This window comes from Haliaeetus leucocephalus, unplaced genomic scaffold (assembly GCF_000737465.1).
Source record: "Haliaeetus leucocephalus isolate CR32 unplaced genomic scaffold, Haliaeetus_leucocephalus-4.0 Scaffold751, whole genome shotgun sequence".
Classification (NCBI taxonomy): domain Eukaryota; kingdom Metazoa; phylum Chordata; class Aves; order Accipitriformes; family Accipitridae; genus Haliaeetus; species Haliaeetus leucocephalus.
The window spans coordinates 6,757,088-6,773,785 of NW_010973187.1; the positions used below are offsets into that span (position 1 = coordinate 6,757,088).

The 16,698-nt window shown below is 38.4% G+C and overlaps 1 protein-coding gene across 1 annotated transcript in view; it reads left to right on the plus strand.

The window, feature by feature from the left end:
• Window positions 1–16,698, plus strand: part of RELN (reelin) — a 320,676-nt gene that overhangs the window by 138,337 nt on the left and 165,641 nt on the right. Inside the window, exons 5-7 of the mRNA XM_010581098.1 lie at window positions 1,849–1,919; window positions 11,055–11,087; window positions 12,737–12,815. Of these exons, the coding sequence (XP_010579400.1) occupies window positions 1,849–1,919; window positions 11,055–11,087; window positions 12,737–12,815 (183 nt within the window). The remainder of the gene's footprint in view (window positions 1–1,848; window positions 1,920–11,054; window positions 11,088–12,736; window positions 12,816–16,698) is intronic.

Genomic DNA, 16,698 nt, shown 5'->3' on the forward strand with positions numbered 1-16,698 from the left:
TGCACTGGTAGGGACTACAACCAAAACCTCACACTGGTAATCTGATCCCAGCACTGTGGCCAAAATACTATTGCTGCCAGGTGAGGCAAGGCTCCAGCTTTACGTATGCCTCTGAAAGTCCAAGCAGATGGAAAAAGCAACACAGCTCTCCTTCCGCAAGCAGAGGAAGGGAATGCCCTAAAAGCCATAGCAGCATCAGGTGGCCGTAGTTTTGCATTTCCGGATGTGCACGTTGGTGTAAACAGAGCTTTTCTAAATGAGCAGGAAGCAAATTAGATCCCAGAGAAGTTTTCATTTACTCCTGTTTGTACTCTGACAGTTTGCAGATAGATTTTGCCTTGAGGATCCACTGTATATGTAAAATTTAATATTAGATGTGTTACTTTTGTTGTTCTTCCTTGTTAGTGTAACTGGCCTAGTAGCCAAGAAAAGAAGTGATATATTTTGACTTTCCTTTCGGACCATTCCTTTATGGTCCTTCCTGACTTTTTCATAAGCAAGAGAGGCATGATCCATTAGAGAGGGCACACAGCTGGCTGGGAAGTAGCTTTCAATGTCCTACTGTTGAACTGAGAGGCTATTTCAAGAAGTTCATATGGATCTATCTTGATTCCATTAATGTTAATTATTTTCATTACTGACTTGGAGAAAGGATAAAGAAGATGTATGAAGAGTGTGTATGAGTCTAGACAGATATTGGAAGAACTTTGGCTGCAAGAAATCGGACTTCAGAGGCAACACTGGCAAATACCGAGAGGTTTTGAAATCCCTGAGATAAAACTGAAGTTATGAAGTACTACACTTAGAAAAGAGGGAAGAAATGAGCAATTGGAAATAAAGATTTACTAGCACTGTTAGTATGAAAGCTCTGTAAGAGAAAAACAAATCAAATTGCATTGTATTTCTAGCTGATTATGAGAAAACAAAATGACAAATCTTTCTCCATCATACATTAGATGGTCTATTAGCTGTGGGTCATTAATGGGAAATAATTATTCTTAAGACAAAACTGGTGAGACCTCAAGTATAGAAACTCTATGTGCAGCTATAGGCATATCACTTCCTCAAAGATGGGGGCAGACTGAGACCAGAAGAGACCAAGAAAACAGTACATTGTTCAGAAAGTGAATGGTTAGAGGACAGGCAGTGTGAAGGTACCGGGCTTCTTACTTTGAGGGAAGAAAACAGAAAGCACGATGATGTTTAAAAAAAAAAAAAGAGAAAGTAATCCACTTCAGCTTGTCTGGACAATGAGGGAAATAAAAAGAAGGAAAAACTTAACTGGCAGCAAAACCCAATACAAAAAAATGTTGTACGGTCTCCTTTTTTGGAGATGTTTGGCTGAGGCCTGGGGCAGAGAGCTTATTTGTCTCTCCCTTTGTTTCCAGAGAGGATTTCTGGACACCCATTCAAGCTCTACATTTCTATCAGTAGCGTATAACAGTACTGCCATTGCTGTTGCCTATTGGGTCGTGTGACTATTAATTTCACAGGGCAGTAGCTCTGCAACCATTTCTTCTATTCTGTACTGAGACAGGAACGCTTTGTCAGACAGAGTGATGTGCTTAGCTTTGCAATATGCTTACTTTTACTCATGTCCTTCATTGAATCCCTGTGCCAGTGCTGTTTATTACCAACCTAGCCATTTTGGTTTAGGAACTTTTCTTTTGCTATACACAGAAACAATCCCTACAAATTATTCTATGAATTTCAAAGAGTGCCGAAAGAAGAACACAGGAAGAAAGCAGAATGGGACTTCTGATTTGATTAGTCATGCATATATATATACATATGCATATATAAATAAAAATACTACATGATTTATTGTTGTCTTTTTTATGTTCACAGGGCTACAGCTACTCATAGGGGCCAAGTTATATTCAAGGATGCCTTAGCACAACAGCTGTGTGAACAGGGAGGTAAGAGCCACCATCATATTAAAAATATGTGGCAAATATGGTTTTCCATTGTACTTGCATATCAGTGTTACTCATCATGAAAGCTATTTTGTAGAAAACTTAATATGAGGGTCTTATTTATATTCTTAAAACTGATATTTTCTTTGGCTTCATACTTCCCATTAGTTATCTGTGAAACTCCTCTGTCCTCTCTCTAAACATTGGGGAATATATAAAAGTTAAAGTAAATCCTATTGCATTATACATTTACCTGAAATCAGCCTGTAACCACCACCATTTGTTTTTTGTCAAAACCACAAGCTAAGTTTTAAGTCTCACTGTATTCTATAAGCAAAAAATGCAGTATACCTGAAGCAAAAGCTTTGTTTACCATCCAGCTCACACGTATCTCTGTGAAGAGCCTGCCTTCCTATTTTGTGAAAGTAGGCCATGAAATTTTCTCCCGTCACCTGCAACATTTGATCATTTTTATAGCTAAACAAAATGTTTGACTTAGACAAACTAAAAATCTGATTGTTTGCACAGCTTATCATATATATCCTTTTGATGAATAACCTAAAAATAAATGTCCTGTTGTCAGCTGTTGTCTACAAACAGTACACTGCTTTGAACCTGCTTCATTAAAGCAGTGGGAAGTAGAGAAGGTATCCATCATTTTTGGTACACGAGAGAAAGGAATTTCTGTGCTGATTTTCTCTGCAAAATTCCAGTAATACTTTCATGTGAAAAGAGACAGTGAAACATGGGCCAAACAGTCTAAAATAAATATTTCAAAATTAGAAATGTGTTGTCATATTAACAAACAAGAGAAAATCCCCCAAAATACATCCTTTGGGGGCATTAGAGCTATAGGGGTTTTTTTCTCCTATGAGTTTGGGAATATCTGTGCGAAGACTTCTGCAATAAGAAGCTGTTGAACTTCATGTCAGGAGCATATACTGAGTTATTCATATAAGGTATGAATAGTACTTCTGTGATAATGAGGGAAAAGTTTTAATTTTCAATTTCAGTATTTGAGTTTTGAGTATTTTAATATTTCAATGGGAAGTAGGAAGTTGGATTCAGAGAGGTGGCTGTAGATCTTAGCTAACAAGCTAGGAAGTTTAGTTATATTTCAAATGAAGTAGAAAAATGTAACTCAGGTGCTGGCCATCAGAGGGGAGTGTTATGATGGTCTGGATGGAAGGTGATTGGGCCAGGCATGTATCAGTATTTTTACTGTGTGGAAGGAAAAAAACATCTGGAGAAATTACCAAAATGCATTTGGTATTCAGAACAGGAGATAAATTGTATCCCCATAATGTGGGTGTGCAAGAGTAGTGTCTTGGTGACTAGTATAAGGGGATTTGGGAACAGAATTGTCGGCAGGATCACCATTTGGGATGTGCTAAGGAGGATGGTGAGGATATCTCACACAGGCTACTCACTGTATGGACACAAGTCAAGAGTGGAAAAACTAATATGCAGAGTCATCAGCATAAAATGATGAAAAGCCTCATAAGCGGATGAAAGTCTCCAAAGCAGGGCTGCATAGTGAGTGCATCACAGCAAAAGGCGGTCTGTGGTGGCCAGAACAGGTAAGGAAAGGAGAAGGAAGTAAAAAGACTTATTGATGGCAGAGTTATAGGGGGCCAGAGAGCTGGCAGTGACCAGCACAGTGAAAGCTACGTGCAAGCAAGCTGACTATCAGTGTCAGAACTGGCAGTATGGTCAAGAAGAATATGGGCAAAGCAACAAGATTTCTCCCTGCTAGAAGAAAATAACTTGATAAACAGAGACTACTGAGTAGAAATCTATCTATACAGGCTTTGACAGTCCTTTCTTCAGACATGCTGCACCAGGAGATTTTAGTAGGAGAGCAGACAGCAGAAATTATAATTCTTTCACCCTTCTCTGCTTTACATTTCTCCAATTTTGGAGCATAACCTAACCTCAAATCAACACTTTAGCAACACTTAGGTTGGTTAGAACAGTAAGTCGTTATAGTACTGCGTGCTGTCCCTGAGTTCACAGGGACTCTGCAGAAAAAGGAGAAAATGGGATTTGCGTATTGGTTGTGTGTAGAGAATAAAAGATGCTGAGATGTGCCATCCGTGGGCCTTCGCTGGCTGCTCAGCTGTGACAGTCACTTTGCCTCCTTCTCCCATCTAGCCACTGATAGCCACATCCTGCACAGCTTCCCTGAAAGGGCCTCCAGCTTCCCCACCTCGTCATAGTCTCCGGCATTCTCATGACTTCTGTCTTTCCTGTGATATTCCCAGCAATTCTCTTTGCTTTGTATACAGTCACTTCAGAGACTTTGTGGATTTGTCTTCTCCAAAATATGTGATGTCATTGTGGTAACTCTGCAAACGTCAGGTTTGACTTAGTCAAGGATCACCCAGAGGTACTGTTCTATGAGCAGGTGACAGTGTATGACAGCCATGTAATCAGTCATCAGATTTCCTTGCAATACCGATGTGCAAGCTTCTCAGAGGTTCTCTTGGTCCTTCTCCCACATTTTTATCTTCACAAAGGCTTCTCTCCCCTTAGTTTCCTAGCTTGGCCACGGTTTTCTTGACTGAGATAGTCAACCACCCAGTTACCCATTGCCCTTCCTCGTATCCATTCCAGCACCAGGCTCTCTTCTGCCCTTTTGTACTTATTTCTTCAGCAGACAATGTACATTGCGTTAGTGCCCCTAACCAGTGTGTACTATTATAACTCTTACAATACTAGGATTAATTTTTCTACTCGGATAAAAGATGCTTTCTTTGAAGCAAACCTCACTTCTTTTATTCCATGTAGACAATCACAGTTTCATCAATACTATTAATGTAAACAAAAGATTCTTTCCAAAAGAATTAGTGAATTTATTTAGACCAAATATCATATTAAGATATATGCAGAACAGCAAGGTAGATTGACATAAATGAGGTTTTATGGTCTCTTTCTGGCCCTAAACATTACTATACTGAAATGCTGTAGTGAATGATGTGACATATTAAGTAAAGAAAACAAAACCACAGGGCAACTTCATAGATTTATTACAGGATATCTTTTTAATAAGTATGTTCACTGGAGATTATATCAGACTTCATAATAACTAGTACAAAGGATATACATGAAGACATGAAAGTAGCAAGGAATCTCAGAAATCATGTTCACTGTGGCTGTCCACCCTCAGATGTGCATTAGTAAATCCTGATAGAGTTAATGGGATTTGTGCAGTGAAAGGAAAGTAGTTATTATTTTGAAGAGAATTAGAGGATGATAAAGGGTAGCATTAAGGGATGGCAATGCCAAACAAGCAGCCCTATATATAATGTAAATGGAATAAGCAATGATGCCATAGGGAAAGATACCAAAGAAAGTAGAATAATCACTTGAAAAGCTGTGTGTTCAGCATATAACAAATATTTTAGGAAGATAGAGAGATCTTTGAGAACCGATGTAAGCTTTAAAGTTTATAAGAATTTTATTGGATATTGAAGAAAGGAGACTTAAAAATTATCACACAAAAGAGTTAATCCAGCAAAAATAGGCAAGAAAACACAAAATGTATAAGCCAAGACAGAAAAGTTACATGTCTTATAAATACATTTAAGGACAAATAAGGATGTTAGTGACTGATGATGTTCTTGCCATTAATAATATCTTTAATTAACAATATCTTTAACTTGTTGATCTAATAGCAAAATAAATGGAAAATAAGGTGAACTTATTATTGTGCAGTTTGATTCATATTTATTCCTGGCTTGAGTAGAACAAAAATCATACATTAATAAACTGTAGCATAATTAAAATGAAGTTGACAAAACATCAGACCTGGCTGCATTACACTGTAGAACTCAAAAGAGTTTAGGTCTGTATGAAAACAGTGATGCTGCTAGGAGAAACAGCTCACAGTGCAGGGATGGATGCAGCTGACATGTCCCACAACCCTGCCTGCCTTTACTGCACCAAGTAGTGCTAAAGAGTTAAGAAGGCCATTTCCCTGGTACACTATGTAACTTTTGACCAGTAGCACTGTTCTTTGGCATAAGGACCATACTGGGAGATTCGTGAGTGTGTAATTTAATTCTGACTGACTAGAGGAGAACAGAATAGTAAAACCTAAGAGATGGAAAAGATGAAGGATGTTGTTCCCTCCTAGTGCAAAATCATTCCTTTCAGCATAGTTCCTAGAATTTTATACAATCTCATGCTCAATGCCACAAATTACAGGATTGGGACTCCTTTCTTAAGAAACCAGTCTACAGTCTGACAGATGTCTCCATATGAAAGTAAATCCTGAGAATTAGCCCAGACTCTCTTTTATTTGATCACTTTTGCCTGAATGTTTGTGGCAGACCTTTTAGGTGTGTTTTGTACCTTGTAAAATTTAAGAACACTGAAAAACAAATGCAAAACAGATTGCAGGCTCTCAGGCTTGACCAGAGCAGTATTTTACAGAACAGAAGACTGGAGTTTAGAGCTGACGTATTGTTCCTTGGTTTATGTGTCAGCGAGAATAATGCAGCCCTCGGGCAACACACTGTCTCTCGGGGGATGTTCAGCCTCTATCATTCAATAGTAACTTTGTTTACCAGTAGAGCGAAACTATTGGCAGGAGTCTAAATAAAAGCATTAATTTCTTTCCTTGTCTTCATCTGGCTGCTAATGACAGGGAGACTGGACTTTTTTATAATCTGCAAAATAGAATATACCTCTCTCCACATCTCCTTTGTGATGAATTGATGATCAACAGCTAATGGCTGCTGGCTGTTGAACCCTGAGCACAGTGTTTGTCTGGGAGCATTTGAGCGTTTGCGTTTCTGTAATTAATTTTTCCTTTATATTTAAAAAAAAAAAAAGTTCAGGGTTCTGAGAGAAAAAAAAAAAAGAAAAAAAAAAGTCTATTTTCCAGTGAGCTTTAAGAATATTTTCTTATGCTGTATTCCCTCTCTATCCCTGTACACAGGCTTGACCCCACAGATCTATGGAATATGGCTGTCAATAGTACAAACTGATGTTGCTGGAAAATGTGTTTCATTTGCATTATGCTAGCTTTTTTTATCTGGAGACTAGTTTTGCTTAACAGTTAACCATTACCATGTTTAATGATTTTGGTTCTTATTTTTCCATTGACATCAGAACCATTGCCAAATCTTTTTTCCCTCCTCATATTCCAGCTCCTCTATGTGAAGATGACATTCCCTTCCCACTTCTCTCCTATTTCCCTCCCTTCCAGTTTAACCAAAACAGGGCATATTTTTCTATTGGCTTAACCTTTCAGTAGCCTTACTTCATCCACAGAAAATTTTAACCTTTTACTCCAAAAGATGCCTTCATTCTCCCTCATCCCATTGACACAGAGCCCCACAATGACCCCATTGACTTTTGAATTCCCCATTAATTTCTTCAGGATTCTCACAGTTTGACTGTGGCCTTTCTGTCTCTGAATCACTTTGTATTGTGTACCTCCTTCTGTGCTTTTCCTTACCAAAGGGATTGCCTTGTCTTACAAGGCACGCACCCTACATTTCCTTACATTTTCTCATATTGTATTTGCTCATGCCTCTTAGATTGTGAACTCTGTTGAGCTCCATTTCCATTCTTTGCTTAGTACAATTCGTCTCTTGTAAAGCTCTGTATATACCCAGGGTGCTAGTTAAAAATCAAATAATAAATTCATTTACTTTACTTTTTTAAAAAGGTACAACATTCTCCTTCAATCTAAGATACATTTTGGAGCCACACAAATACTGATCCTAAATTTAAAACCACCCAACCATGTGCCTAAGGAAAATCTAAAAAAGTGAATCATGGTTTAAAATACAAACAGCAATGGCCTTTTTTTCCCCCCCTCAGTCTGAAGTATTGTATAATTCTTTTTAAACTGTAAATGTTTTATATCTTTGCACTGTATAGCTACTCTGCACCATATAATTTTTTTTAGCTTTGTCATGTTACATGAGGAAACTCCATTTGACTTCAGCCACACTGTATGGCCTACTGTACAATCCATATTGTTTTAAAATAAGTAGTTCTGTAAATTGATAAAAAAGCCAGATCTGAAAATATTTTAACACTGCTACAATTGTTTTTGTGTGATGTTCTGAATTTCTATTAATTTGGGGACCTTAACTACAACACTTGAAGATCAACACAGTGGTATTTTGCAACAAAATATAAAATGTAATACGGAAATTATTCATAGTGAGATAAAAGTCTAGGTTTATTGCTTATTAAGTGGTACCTTCACAGTCTTTTGTCATACTCAGCTCTGGAATTTGAATTACAAATCAGATGAAGGAATACCTGAGGCAAAAATGCTTGGGCTCTCAGATCCTGTAAAGATTTGGGAACCATTGCCCCTCCTCAACATAAAGTCTTTGTTTGTAAGAACAACCTTTTGTCCAACATTAAGTGTCTGCTTAATTTCCACCTTTAGTTTTTTAAATGAGTGAACAGTAGCACTAATATGCATCTGCAAAATTTCCTTCATTTCAGTCTATTGGTAAGCAGTTTTGGTTTGCAATATGCTATGCATATAATTGAAGAACTGTTTTAGGAAAAATTCTCAGATCCTGATTTTGTATTCTTTAAACACATAAACAGCTAGTTATATTTTAAAAAAATGCTGAAGTCAAAGGATTTTGCAAATGTAAAGATTCCAAGTTTGTGCTATACCTGTGCCTTTTGGCTGAATGCTGAAATTTTGCATAATAACTTCAGAAAGTATTATTAGTGACTGTGTGTATCCTGGGTTGGACTGCCTTCCACAGAAAGCTTCTTCCAAAGAGCGATGCCAAGCGACCTGGGATGAATGACAATCAAGTCTTTCATTTTCATTTTGAGGTCTGAACTGCTCTTGTTGGAGAGGAAGGTCTCTTTCGATGGAGTTACTCTCAAAGGCTAATGAAATTTGCTTGGCCAACTAATGAGATGGCCTGACATGACCATCCTCCTCACAGATGAGCATTAGCAGAGTGGGCCTCAGCCACACCTGTGTTCACAATGGATCATCCCTTAGTAATGATCTGGAACTAATGAAAAGGGGTAATACAGAGCATCAGAGACAGTGGTCTTGTTTTAAGCTTAACATCTTAACATCTTACAATATCAGGAGTATTTCAAATCCCATGCCATAATGTACTTCTTTTCCTACAGGCAAAATCCAAACAGCTTGCATTGCTCAATCTGGGAAATAATTCAGTTAATCCAGTTTAATCCATTTCTTCTGTGCAAATAGTTTTTAAAAGTTTTCTAGAGAAATTTATACATGCCTCCATGAAGAAGAACAATGCCTGGGACTGCAAGGAACAAATGCAGTCTTCTCCTGTGTAGTGTCCACCAGTGCATCCCAGTTTTATCCTGGAAGCAGCACCAAGCTTAATGTGCAATTGGCATTGTATTGCTCCAGATTTTGTACCGTCATGATGAGAGGTCTTGGCCATTGCTAGAGTCATTATTGGCATTTCTACTGGGGAAGACAAGATGGCATGGATAAGTTGCTTGTATAAAAAAATGGAGCAAGTTAGCTGCATAAAGAAAGAAAGATTTCATATTTCTGCATGTCTGTGATTTCTGTTCAGCATCAGACTCTTAAGAATGCCTTTGCTCTTCTCTGCAGTAAAGCTTTCAGTGGTTCTGTGGTTGTTTTCAGCATTGTATATATATATATATATATATATTTATATAAGGTTACTGGATGGAGTAAAACCTGTCAGTCTTCCAAGCTGTAAGTCAGTTAAATCAAAGGTTTCTGTCTAAGCTAAAGCCAGACTGCTTGCCATCCTTTTCTGGTCTGCAAATACCTCGGTTGTTTGTTGCTCAGGCTTCTTAATCACCAACTTCCCCATGAAATGTTGCAATTTCATTACAAAATGTCACGCCTCCATGCAAACCCAGTGTTTAAGGAGAAAGCAGGAAGAGAAAAACAAAATTCTTGAGATTTGTGTTGGTCTTTCTATTCAAATGACTATGTGTGAGGGCTTTACGCAGATTGCTGCATTCATTTTTATGTTCATTTTTAATCTATTTTTAATTTGTCAGATGTTATGACAGAAATTGCAGTACTTCAGTAATTTTTTGCAAATATGCTGAACAAATTAGGAGTAGTGATACAATTTAGGTCAGTGCCCAAGAAGAAACACAGAATCATCAAAAGAAGCCTGGCTTCAAAAAGTCTCTTTTTTTGGTGTTCAATTTACCAAGTACAAAATACAGCTAGAAATACAGCTGCACGGGTGAGGTACAGAGTGGCAAAAGAGGTAGCTGCTCCCCAGGAGCTTGCTTATTGCACCCTCTTTGCCTCCGTGAAGGAGGTGTAAGTTGCTTTGGATTTAAGATCAGGCAAGGCTGTGGATGTAGTAGCTACCATGGAGTATCTAGCACACTGTGTTGTAACCACCTTCTAGCCTTCCCTATATTTTTTATGTAGCTGTGCCCTTTCAGATACATTCTGTTTTCATTTTTGTGATGTTACACTGAGACTCCTCTTGCAATGTGTTAGGAGAAGACTACTTAATAAAGTTTTATCATTTCACACACATGCTGGCCATGCGGTCTGTCACTATGATATTAGCTGTTTCTTGGAAGACAGAGACCTACTGGGGAATTGATTCAGCAATGCAAGTAAAAATGTGCTTTAAAATAAGTGTTTGATTCAATGATTTGCAGAGTCAATCTGTTACTTGTTGCCCTAGGAATACTAGGATTTTTTTCTCCCAACAATATACCCAGTAAAATGTTGTCCAGTGCAGTATAAATGGTCAAAGTGCGGCATTTCTGCCTCGCCTAGACTATTTCTTTTGTTGAGACTAATTCCCACTTTCTTTGTCAATCATTGAATTACTGAATCTTAATCCAAATTATTTCTAATAATCTCTCATAATCCTAGACTAGACGTGATCTTTCTTACCTTTCTATACAAGCATTTCTGTCTTTCATTTATTATTGATGCTTATTTTAATTATAGAATTTTTTTTTACTGTTATATTTTTATAACTTTCCGTATGTATCACATTTTTCATAATTAAACTGTCAGGATAGTTGACTAAAGAGAACATTTACTGTACAATTTGTTTTATGCTGAATCAATTTTTAATGCTGCAGTTAAGCCCTGATCATAGAAGATATTCATGCATTGTGTGTCTTTGTTCTCTGCAGCCCCGACAGAAGCTCCCTTACATCCTCACCTAGGTAGGTGATTTGTCATTCTTATTACTAAAACTCAGAATCACTAACTTTATTATAATAAACAATCCGTAAGGTCATATGAAACTAGCTCTGGGGAATTCAAATAAAAATGAGACTCATAAAATGAATTGAATTATGTCTAATTCTGATTAGTTGTTTTTTTGTTGTGATTTTTATTGCTGTTTATTTATTGCATTTGAACACTTGCAGTGCAAGTATATGATACTGCAGAGCTTTTCTTCTTAGCTATGTATTAGAGCATCTGTTTGCATGAGGACCAGGACTGGAGCACCTCTCCTATGAAGACAGGCTGAGAGAGTTGGGGAAGTTCAGCCTGGAGAAGAAAAGGCTCCGGGGGGACCTTATAGCAGCCTTCCAGTACCGAAAGGGGGCCTACAGGAAAGATGGGGAGGGACTCTTTAACAGGGTGTGTAGTGATAGGATGAGGGGTAATGGCTTTAAAGTGAAAGAGGGTAGATTTAGATTAGATGTAAGGAAGAAGTTCTTCACTGTGAGGGTGGTGAGGCACTGGCAGAGGTTGCCTAGAGAGGCTGTGGATGCCCCATCCTTGGCAGTGTTCAAGGCCAGGTTGGATGGGGCTTTGAGCAACCTACTCTAGTGGAAGGTGTCCCTGCCCATGGCAGGGGGGTTGGAACTCAATGATCTTTAAGGTCCCTTCCAAATCAAACCATTCTATGATTCTATGACCCATAACGCCCAGTGTGGGACAGCACCGTTACACCAGTGCTGGGTCACTGGGAGGAAGGTTTTGTGCCAGTGCACCTCCAAGGTGCACCCAGGAGCAGGGCACTGCCTCTCCTGCTCTCCAAGCAGGGCACAGAGCACACAGCAGAGGTCCAGCCCTGCACCAACCCGTGTGTTGCAATTTGATTAGTCCAGGACAGATTCTGGCATCCTTGCTCCTTTTGAATAGTAGGTGACAGTTACTTCATTCATTTAATGGAAGTATTTGTAGAGAAGGGTCTGTCTAATACAAATACAGCTGCCAAAGTTTTGGGATTTGGGGTTTTTTTTTTGGTCATCGTATGTAAATGATACAGTAAATCTAGGGGGAAAATTGAAGTCTGAAGCTTGCAGACCGATGGTTAGAAACATTTGCGTAACATAACTCACAGTTTATATTCCTTAAATGAGCTGACCTTTACTGCCAGCTTCACTGACAGCAGCAAAGAAATTCCAATGAGCTCATGGATTTTTGCTTATGAGTTTTCAGAATAAACCCCCTGACTGTTAGAACTGTAGTACGTTCACTGGGACATCTCATCCCTCCTTGTGCCAGTGTTTCCAAAATCTGGATTTGGAGGGAATTTTTTCTGAACTTTCAGAACAACCAACAATTTGGAACAAAAGTTCTTAAAACATTTAGTACGTACTTGATGACTGCATCTTTTTATAGCCATCACACGTTGGTGATAAATTGGGGTACTGCTTAATTTTATTGTGGTACTATGATCCAGAGTAAGCAAAAAAACCTGTAACTGAGAAAACCATGCTTTTGTGACTAGCATACTTTAAAAAGCTGATTTCCTCCTTTTGCAATGCGTTGCTTTAGCTCTAGGTAAGGCAACACTTAGAAAGCACAGGACAATTACACTGCATTTTTTTCATATAGTGCTTTCTTTTCTTTGTAGCTGAAATGCACAGTGACAGCATTATCCTACGAGATGACTTTGACTCTTACCATCAGCAAGAATTGAATCCCACCATGTGGTGAGTTTCAGACTTCTGCTTTCCTTTATACATATTTGAGCAAATTACAACATTTTGGTTATTATAGTGAAGTATTTGTATTATATTAATTCATACATACCTCAGCTCACATTGGTGTAAGCTTATGTGTGTCTTAACTCCATTGGGACCTAAATACATTAGTTTATTAATTAATTGATTAATGTGTGACTGAGAAATTCTAAGCCCATTGAAGTGAGTGACAAATTCTCATTGACTTCAAATTTTGAATTAATCCAAAAATATAAAGAAGGACTAGAGCTGAGCTCAGTGAATGTTTTTGTATGAAGATTTTAATTTCTTGAAATCATAACTTTTCATGGAAAAGGTGATGAATTTCAATAATTAAACTTTGTTTTTTCCTATTTTTTAAATTTATTTATTTCATGTTCATGTAGTACATGTTTCTGGTGTAGCTAACTACAGTAAAAATTCCTTCTAAACTGAAATCAAATGTTTCCAAGTCATTCAAAAGAAAAAAATAACTGGAAGTAAATACCTCCATCTAAATTTCAGCTGCTGAAAATATTTAAGGTTGATTTTTTGTTGATTGTCTTTTATTTTGTGGAAGGCAAACTTTTCCAAAACTTTTGTATTGTATAGGAAGGAAAATCCTTCCCTTCCCAGCTCTATACAGCAACTCCCAATTGCTAGGATTTTTTCGTTCATCGAGATTCGTGAGTAGGGTCATTCATATTATCACAGCCTGTGTCTGAAACAGCAAGCACAGGTTGTTATTATTCTTTAACCAGTAGATGCTGTTGGAGAATCTCGGGACTCCACGTGCATAGTAAGACAAGTACAATTTAGGACAGGTCAGGCAGAAGCTTTATTAACTATGATCATAGTGAGAGAGCACTCAGACAGCATCTCCCCCTCTGCTCCCCTGTTCTCTGCCAAGTGATTGCAGAGACCCAACCCATACACAGTTGCAGAAGACAAGGAAAGAAGTGAGGAAAAACAATCATTTCAATGTTCATAAAGCCAAGTACCCATCCCTGGGAGGGATGGACTCTTTAAGTCGCTGCCACAATTCTAAGGACTCCAACAGTAAATAATAGGACAATATGGAGAGATGGCTGTTGGCAGAACCTGGCACACCCAGTATTATCTTAGCTCAGAAGTGGGGAGTTGGAAACAATTGCACTGTTAACTTTTAGTCAAAAGGAATGTTCTTTTAGCAAAGATAACTCTTAGCCAGACCTCTCAATCTTAAATATTAATAATTTTACCACCACAATGATCGTAGTGATAGAGTACCAATTCATATCATATATGTACATATGTCACAAAAGAGGAAGTTATAGGTCTTTTATAGTACAAAACTGATTCTGTTATCTATAGTGAACATAGCTACTGGTTGTACTATACCCAGATAAACACATTTATCAGTCTTAACATTTGTCGGTCGTCTTATCGGAAGTTTTGAAGGTTGGAGTCTCCTTTTTTGATATGAGATTCTTACTGAGTTTTCTATTCCTTCCAATCCTATTTCATAAATACAACTAATTTTATTTATTTAATTCATACAAGACACAGAAATATTTTACTGGGTTAGTTTATCTTGTTCAAATAAATTCTTGACAGGCATTTTAGCAGTTACCTGCATTTGTTAGTTAAGAATGTACACGCTCTGTGAAATCTGATTTAATTTTCCTTTTTAGTAAGGCCTGTCACAGTTTTCCATCTGTGTAGGTCTTTCACAGTTTCACCATCTTAGGTAAAAAGATAGTGCTTTATGGAATTTTATGGATATTTTTCTTTTGCACACACTTATTGTAGTACTTTTTAATATGTACCTACTATTTTTCCTCGTTTTGTATCATCTCTTAAAAAGTTTTTCTGGACAGATGCATTAAGGACCTGGAATACTATATTATAAAAAACCCTCTTTCTTTATGGGAATTAATAGATCAAGGACTCTTAATGGGTTACAGAATAGCTGCCAAGGTAGATAGCGTTAGCAGCAGTGTGTTAAATGGACTTGAGTGGAGAGAAATGAGATGAGGCATTATTTCCCTGCAGATGTCTCATAATTCACAGAGGGCCTGTCTGTTGGGAGCCTCCATAATTTATTTTTCCATTGCTCTCTTATCTTTAAATTCATCGTTGCTTTATAGAAGTCTCAACAGAGAAATTTCAGACTAAAAGAGCCCCCAGTCTCCTGCTCCTTTTGTCCCCAAGATTTGGATTTGGTCCCTCTGGAATAACCTTGATCCACCTTGGTTGGTGGGTCAGTGCAGAGGTGTGAGCTGGGAGAGAGGGTCCCGAAACTCAACACAATCCTGAGACAGATTTTCCTGTAATAACACCAGAAAGCCAACATCTTCAGCAATACTAACAGAAGTGGAGCACAAATAAAAGAAAGCTGTAATGAGGTGTCATGAGCTTTTCTGCATAAAGGACTCCTACAGTAGCTCTGCCTCCAGTGAAGACCCTCTTAGTGGCAGAAAGCTCATTCTCATTTGATTGTCTAGTGGGACTTAAATCAGGGATTATGAACGGTTTACACCATCCACCCTAAAATTGCTTTTTTTCCCCTGGCAGCTGCTAAAATCCCATCTTTACCACAAACAATTGCGGTAACTGCTAGAGCAGTATTTCCAGCCCTGCTCAGTCCCTGGTCTGCTACTCTTGGAGTGTGTGGTAGCAACTACCTTGTGTGCGCCAGTACTCCAGCAGTGCTGTGTCACCAGGGGCCAGGTAGACTAAGCCACTCTAATAATTTCTGAAACCATTAGTTGTGTAAAGATGAAAAGAGGAATATTTGTACTTTCCTATGATCTTTTATTCCCAAATCCTACATAACACTGGCTTGGATGTGATTAATATTGTCCCACTCCTCCTGATCCCCTTTCTGGCATGTGCAGCTCTGGCAGAAATGTACAGTCCAAGTGCACAAGCAAAGCATTTTATAGCTTCTGTGTGTGTCTAATTTTATGAGTCCCAGCAGAGCCTGTGTGTCACTCCATCGCTGGGAGAGGCCTCATATCAAATATCTATTTTGCACAAGGGCGCTGTATGATTTCAAGAGTGACTGCCTGTTTTTTATGAATTTCTGCTCTTTCAAATGCATCAAGACACATCCTACCCAGCAATCATCTGTTTCTTTGGAGGCTCAGGAGCAGGGAAGGAGTGGCTATGAGTGTTTCTGGAGATGCAAGGGGAGAAGAAAGGGAAGGCTGGGATGGGGCTCTTTATAAACAGAAAAATCACAGCACCTGGGAATGGGTTGCTGACCTAAATCACAGTTTGCTGATTGAAAGAAAACAGGAGAAACTGCTAAAGTGGGAAAGGACAAGGAGACAAGGAGGCATCAGAAGGGACGCGTAAGGAGAAGGAAGCAGGGAGGATTTCTGTGCTGGGAATGCAGGAATGAGAGCATGTCTCATCGCTCTCATTTTCTTGGGACACAACCACCATGAGGATTTTCTTGCGTGGTGTGTCCAACTAATTTTTATATTCTTTTCTTCCAGTGTGCAATCATGTCAGAATATGATTATTTCCAAAGTCTCCGACCCGTAGGCACAAGCCTGCTTACTTAAGCAAAGATTTCCTCATTTCTTGGATCTCGTTTGCCACCAACTTTACAAAGATCTCTTTGGCTTGTGAAACGAGTGTGCTTCACACATTCATAAATGCCCAATGTATTTTAGGTCTAACATGTATTAGCTGTGGAAGTTAAGGTAGGTAAGTGACTCCCACTCCACGGTAATCACAGCACCGATGGCCATACTAAGCAGTTCACAGCTGACTTGTGGAACTAATTAGACAGTAACGTTTAGTGCATTTTTCAATAAAAAGTCTAATAGTGCACGTGATTGGTGGTACATGAGCCTTCCTGAAAACTGGCAGGATTGTTTTA